The sequence below is a fragment of the Juglans regia genome, chromosome 15 (genome assembly GCF_001411555.2).
Source record: "Juglans regia cultivar Chandler chromosome 15, Walnut 2.0, whole genome shotgun sequence".
NCBI classification, from domain to species: Eukaryota; Viridiplantae; Streptophyta; class Magnoliopsida; order Fagales; family Juglandaceae; genus Juglans; species Juglans regia.
The window spans coordinates 11910344-11916755 of NC_049915.1; the positions used below are offsets into that span (position 1 = coordinate 11910344).

Below are 6412 nucleotides of genomic sequence, written 5' to 3' on the forward strand. Positions count from 1 at the left end.
TTATTTTTATTTTAGAATTTTAAAAAATTAATTAGTTTTTGTATTTTGTTTAGATATTTGAAAAAATTGTAGTGATTAGATGAAAAAGTTAAAAATTAAAAATTAAAAAATATTTATATTTGAATGATATTTGAAAATAAAATAAAATTATAAATTTTGAGATGAAATCATTACTATTTCTAAATAACTCCTAATATTAGGTACGGGACAGTGCATATTTTGCATATCATTCATGCACTGTTTGAATTAATTAATATAAAATATTATCTAAAATTATTTAGTGCGGTAATACTAACACCGGAAGGGCTTCACAAGCAATACATGATACTGTGCATTTTTTACGTAATGTTGATAATTTTCTAATTTTCTATATTCTGAAATATTTAATAAAAATAATTCAATTCTAAAAATACTTCAATGCACCTATATATGTAAAAAACTATAGAATCCTTAAGTGTTGGTGTAAAACTAACTTATTTCATATAGCATTTTAGTTGCCTATAAAACCTTACATTTAATGTCCTTGAAACTGCATGAAAGAGAATGATATATAACTTTAAAACTTGATATGAGTAAAACATATGATCAAATAAAATGACCTTTTATTGAAGTTGTCTTGCTCAAGATGGGGTTTAATTTGAAATGGATCAATTGTGTCATGCACTGCCTCCGATCTATTTTTTACTCAGTTCTAATAAATGAGAACCCTTGTGATAGATTCTTTCTTACTAGAGGGCTTAGACAATTGAATCCTTTGTCCCCTTAAGAGTGCTAGAATGAGACAAAAAGATAAATGTCATAGTGCTCATTGTATCGTATTCACTTACGATACAAATATATGGTGCCTTGGATAGTTTATATAGGCATTCAGTACAGCAGGTATGCGCTGGAATAATAGCAGAAAAGAGAATAAGTTGGTTACAACAGAATTGCAAAACAGAATTCTTGAAGCTTCTGGAACAGCTGACATGGATTACTGCAGCTTGGTATTTTTTCATTGTGCATCAGCTTGGTTAAGGTTAATACGCCCCTTTGAGTCTAATGGGGTGTCAATCACAGTAAGACTCGATTTGAGAAGGGAGAAACAATCAGCAACCAAGGGTTTGGTGAAGATATCTTCTAGTTGGTCTTTGCTGCTGCAAAATTGCACTTGGAGAGTCTTTGCAGCAACTCTATCTCATACAAAGTGAAAATCCACATCCATATGCTTAGTGCGTGAGTGATGTACAGGATTTGAGGTCAAGTATGTTGCACTTAACTTATCACACCATAAAACAGAGGGCTGGAAAAGAGAAAAACTAAGTTCCTTGATCAATGTTTGCAACCATATGAGCTCTGCAGTTGTGTTGGCCAACGACTTGTACTCGGCTTTAGTATTTGAACGAGCAACAGTGTGTTGTTTTCTTGAACTCCAAGAGATCAGATGTTTACCCAAAAAGATACAAAATCCTCTTGTAGATCTCCTATCATCTGGACAGCTTGCCCAGTCAGCATTGAAGTATGCATGAAGTGTAAAACCAGAATGCTGTGAGAGAAATAATCCATGATTAATGGTGGATTTTAGGTAATAAAGTATTCTCTTGACGACTGTCCAATGGGTAGTTTTCGGTTCATGCATGAATTGACATACTTTGTTGACAACAAATGAGACATTTGGTCTAGTTAAGGATACATATTGTAGGCTGACAACAATGCTTCGAAAAAAAGTGATATTTTCAAAAGAAGGTGAGTCAAATTTTGAGAGTTTGGTGGATGCAGACATGGGTGAGGATATGGAATTTGCACCAAGCATGTGTGTTTTCTTGATATGGAATTTGCACCAAGCATGTGTGTTTTCTTTAACAAATCAGAGAAGTATTTTCTTTGAGAGATCAACAAAGGGCATAAATTGATTGGTGAAAATGCTTTAATTATGTTTCAAGTCACAAATTAAGCTTTATTGTTTAAAATTCTAGGATTAAATTCTCTACTTGTATTGGATATTATAAGTTTGAGACAATTATATTAAATCTTGTTATGGTTTGATTTTGTTGAGCTATAGGATTATGAATATATGATTGTGACTTAAACAGATTTTTCATGCCATTGATGTGATCTTTTGCTACATTATTGTTTGTGAACATAGTGTTGTTTTTAGATCCTTTTATACATGAAAACTGTGGTTTGTAAAGTGGGGAGAATAGATTCTAGAGTTAAATTTGAGAAATTAGATGAGTATATTGTTATATCTTCCAATTAGGAAATTGGTATTATAATTCATAATCATGTGTATAATTTGGATTGGAAAAATTAAAGTATTGGATCTGGTTGATGGAAGCCCGAAGCTTTACTTGCATCTTTATTCGTGTCCTAATCTTATTTTAATTACGTGTTTTAGGTAGATTTCAAAATATTTTTCAGATTTCTGTCATCTTGTCATTTGATCTTTTCCTTTAAGTTTGCGTTCTTGTAGTGTTTATTTCGACTCCCTGTGGATCGACATCTTGAACTATATTATAACACCACATAGTAGTTTGGGTGTAATCAATAGTACTTGCAAATGAGAAAAATGAGAATAAAACAATTAATAGCACAAATGCAACTCACCAATTATATATATATTGGTGCATCCTTTTTTAGTTATATATAAGGTATGACATGAAATACATGAATTAACCACACAATAATACTACCCTCTCCTTGGAAATTAGAGAGAACATAGCATAAACTTGAATTCAAGTACTTATTAATTCATTAGAGTCCAAGTCATGAACTGCACATTAATTTCATTTTTGCTTATGTTTTCAAGTTATATATATATATATATACACACACACACACACATATAATCCCCTCTGATGGGATCATAAATCCCATTGGACTATATTAATTATGCCAACCCAATTAGGAGTTTGCAAGTTCAAATTAGGGAAACAACCCTGATGAGAGGTTGGGAGTAAGTAGTTCAAAGAAAAAAATATTGAAAAATTCCTTGGATTTCCACTCTCATGTGATTGCTCATAAGAAACATTGGCATCAACATCATGACAACGTTTTAACTTTAACTAAAAGCTGAATGTGGGTCTTAACTTTGGGTATGTTATTTATCGGTTAATAACATATGTTGGTAATTTTGTTTGTTAATATGTGTATACTGATTTTGCATGTTGGACATTGTTGTTGGTTTTTCTGTTGGTATCAATGGATATCGAAACAACATGACATCGACTAGAAATAAAGGCTGAGAGGCATAAGAGAAAACTAGAGAGTCCCAGTTTATGTATAGTAATTTCAATGTCGTGGATACTTTGTTTGGAATTTTATTTTGGAAGATTCTGATAAAATAATGTGTGGAAGATGTAAAAGCAGGCTTATATAATATATATATGTATGTGTCTCAGGCATATGCATTTTACATTCTACATGCAATGATGTTGTGGCAGTGTCTGATTTGGTATATCTGATCATGTATGTTCCTGAATTAGTCATGACCAGCTTGTTTCGAAATAGAGATGCTATCTATTTTGAGAGGCCTCCAGTTTTGCTTTCCCCTGGGAATCTCACATTTAGTTATTGAAAGTGACTCCTTACTAATGGTGAATGAAGTGCAAAGTGACAACACATCAAGATCTCTCCACGTCAATTGGTGCAGCAGATCAAGCAACTAATGCTGAGATTTCCTTGTTGGCTCTATTCAACACAACAGCCGTTTAGACAATGGTGCAGCTCATGGGTTGGCTAAATTTGCATGGAATATAGATGATTTGATAACTTGGTGGGGCTCTTATCCCGGATGTATTGCACAAGTTATTTGGTCAGATTCTATGTTGTAATCGTTTCTTATTAATGAAAGAAGCTCCTATTATAAAAAAAAAAGAAAAAAAAAAAGAAAAAAAAAAGAAAAGAGAGAATATAAGTTGCTTGGTTGAATATATTATGTTGATGGAGTACGTAGCATTGATTGCTTTGGCCATGTGCTAAAGGCCCAAGTACTATTTTGTGCAAATACAGGGGGAAATAGCGAAGAAGTGGAGCAATGAAGAGTGATTAAATTATCACTCAAAACTTGAATACTACTCGAATTCTAAAATGTACGTACAAAGATTATTTGATGTTCGACAGTGCAAAGATTGATTTGGAGGAATATAATAAGAAGACTTAATTTGAATAATATAATAAGAACTTTGTTTTCAAAAGTATTACAAATGAACCTCATATTCGCCACATCACAATCTCCTTCTCGTACTAGGTTTCTTAAACGTCTTCTCGATGGGGTGCACTTTTCTTCTAGACGGTGGTCTTCCCTTACTCCGAACTATTAATGAATTAAGAACTTTTCCTGTCATTCCCTCCATGGTAGTAGATGGATCAACTGTATTGCTAGTATCATGATCAACAATGCTCGGATATTCTACTTTTAAATGCTCTAGTTGGCTAATCAATTTTCCAGTGCTGCTCTCGACCTTTGAAGCATTGGAACACAATTCATAGAAGTAATTTTGTATCCTATCGTACCTCTGGGCATCGTGGTTATTACTCGTGTCATAATTGCTTTTGACGAATGTGTATTTTGATTTTACATCCTTCCTCAGCCAATCCAAGATGTATTTTGATGGTACTGTACTCTTGCCTAGCTGCATAAAGATACGAAAAATGTGTCTGCATAATATGCCCCTAAACTCGAACAACTTGCAACTGCATTTAACATCAAGGGGATCTTCATGAACCTTAACAGTGTAGTTTGCATGTTTTAATAAGTCATCATGCACTTGAACCACATCGGCAACTACGAATGTATATCTACCACCCTTGCAACCCAATAATGAGGTAGTCAAATATAGAAATTATCGCAATTCCTGTTGTACTTATTTGAATTTAGCATTGTGTATGTCTTTTGAAATTGTTTCTCAAGAGGATAGCAACTGATGCAAGGAATGTCAGTATTAAATGAATTGAAGTCAGCAATTGCTTCATTATCTACATTCCTCCTTAGAGCTGAATCGTACTGATCAACAAATTGTTTCAGAGTTGTCTTAGAATTAACGTAATCATTAAATAATGCATTCATACTTTCACTCCGCTGTGTCATTGATATTCCTGCCCAAAATGTGTCTCTGACGTAGGCTGACACCCAAGAACGTTGGTCACTATATAATGATCCCAACCATGCATTCTCATGCAGAACATATGTGTCGAGCATATGGCACCAACGTCCTTCGAATTCATGCTCACTTAAAGAGTCATATAGCACTTCTATAAAGTACTCTTGATCCCCTCATATCGAGAATGTGATCCAAAATTTTCAGGAAACTTCTTCATTATATGCCACAAGCAGAAGCGATGCCTAGAAGTCGAAAATACTCTCGAAATTACAATTTGTATTGCCTTGTCTTGGTTTGTGATGATTGCATTTGGCAGTTGATCATTCATACACTTTAACTATGCCTCAAACAACCACTCAAAGGTACGTGCGGTCTCATTGGATATCAATCTGCACCCAAATAGGATTGACTGACCATGATAGTTCACACCAACAAATAGTGCAAATGGAATCTTGTACGCATTAGTTAGGTATGTTGTGTCAAATGTAATCACTTCTCCGAATGATTCATTCACAACTCTACTTCGGGCGTTTGTCCAAAACACATTTTTTAACCACAACTCATGGTCCACGTCTATCCGATAGTAAAAATCTAGATTTTTACTTTGCATATCTTGGAAATAGTTACATAGAGTTTCAACACCTCCAACCTCTAGGCGAAGCTGAAGTGCTTTGACAATGTAGCTCCAACACTCATTCTCCCCGAATGGTACATTCTCGTAAGCCCCCACCTCAACAACCACAACCTTGAGATTTTTTGACACTCGTATACTTGCCTCATTATTTATTTCAAGTCTTTTAGCCACACGAGCATCAACATTGTTAAAGCATCTGAAATATCTTGCCTTTCCTGGACTACAAACATCTATGTGATCCAATTTTACTTTAGTCAAGGTATATCCACCTTCATCATTCAGGGATGAATTAATCCTAGCCATACACCCTACGTTTTATGTTCCTCTTGGCTTTAGAATATGTGCAACCTTACTCTTGGATGTGCCTTCTCGCGCGTACATACCAAGCAGAGCCATCTGACATTCCCATCGTCATTCGATCTAGAATTCCTTTCACACCTCAAACCCCTTCTGCTTACTATAACTTCATATAGTAAGACCAAACTTCTTCTATAGATGAAAATGTCATTCCAAGCTTAGGAGATTCAATGGTTTTATCACACTCATTATCTACATGTATTACCTCATCACACTCATTAACTGCATGTCCTACCTCATCATACTCATAATTTGCATAACCTGCTTCATCATACTCATATTATGCACCTCCCATGCCTGAATCCATTGCAAGTCCAGCCTTCAAATTATCTAACAAGCT

General features: G+C 34.4%; 1 protein-coding gene across 1 annotated transcript; it reads right to left on the minus strand.

The window, feature by feature from the left end:
* Positions 1-4205: 4205 nt before the first annotated feature.
* LOC109012242 (protein FAR-RED IMPAIRED RESPONSE 1-like) lies at positions 4206-6018 on the minus strand. Its single transcript, XM_018993779.1, has 4 exons — positions 5496-6018; positions 4961-5103; positions 4707-4787; positions 4206-4613 (listed from the first exon to the last, which is right to left on the minus strand). The coding sequence occupies exons 1-4, from the start codon at positions 6016-6018 to the stop codon at positions 4206-4208; spliced, it is 1155 nt and encodes a 384-aa protein (XP_018849324.1).
* Positions 6019-6412: the final 394 nt, after the last annotated feature.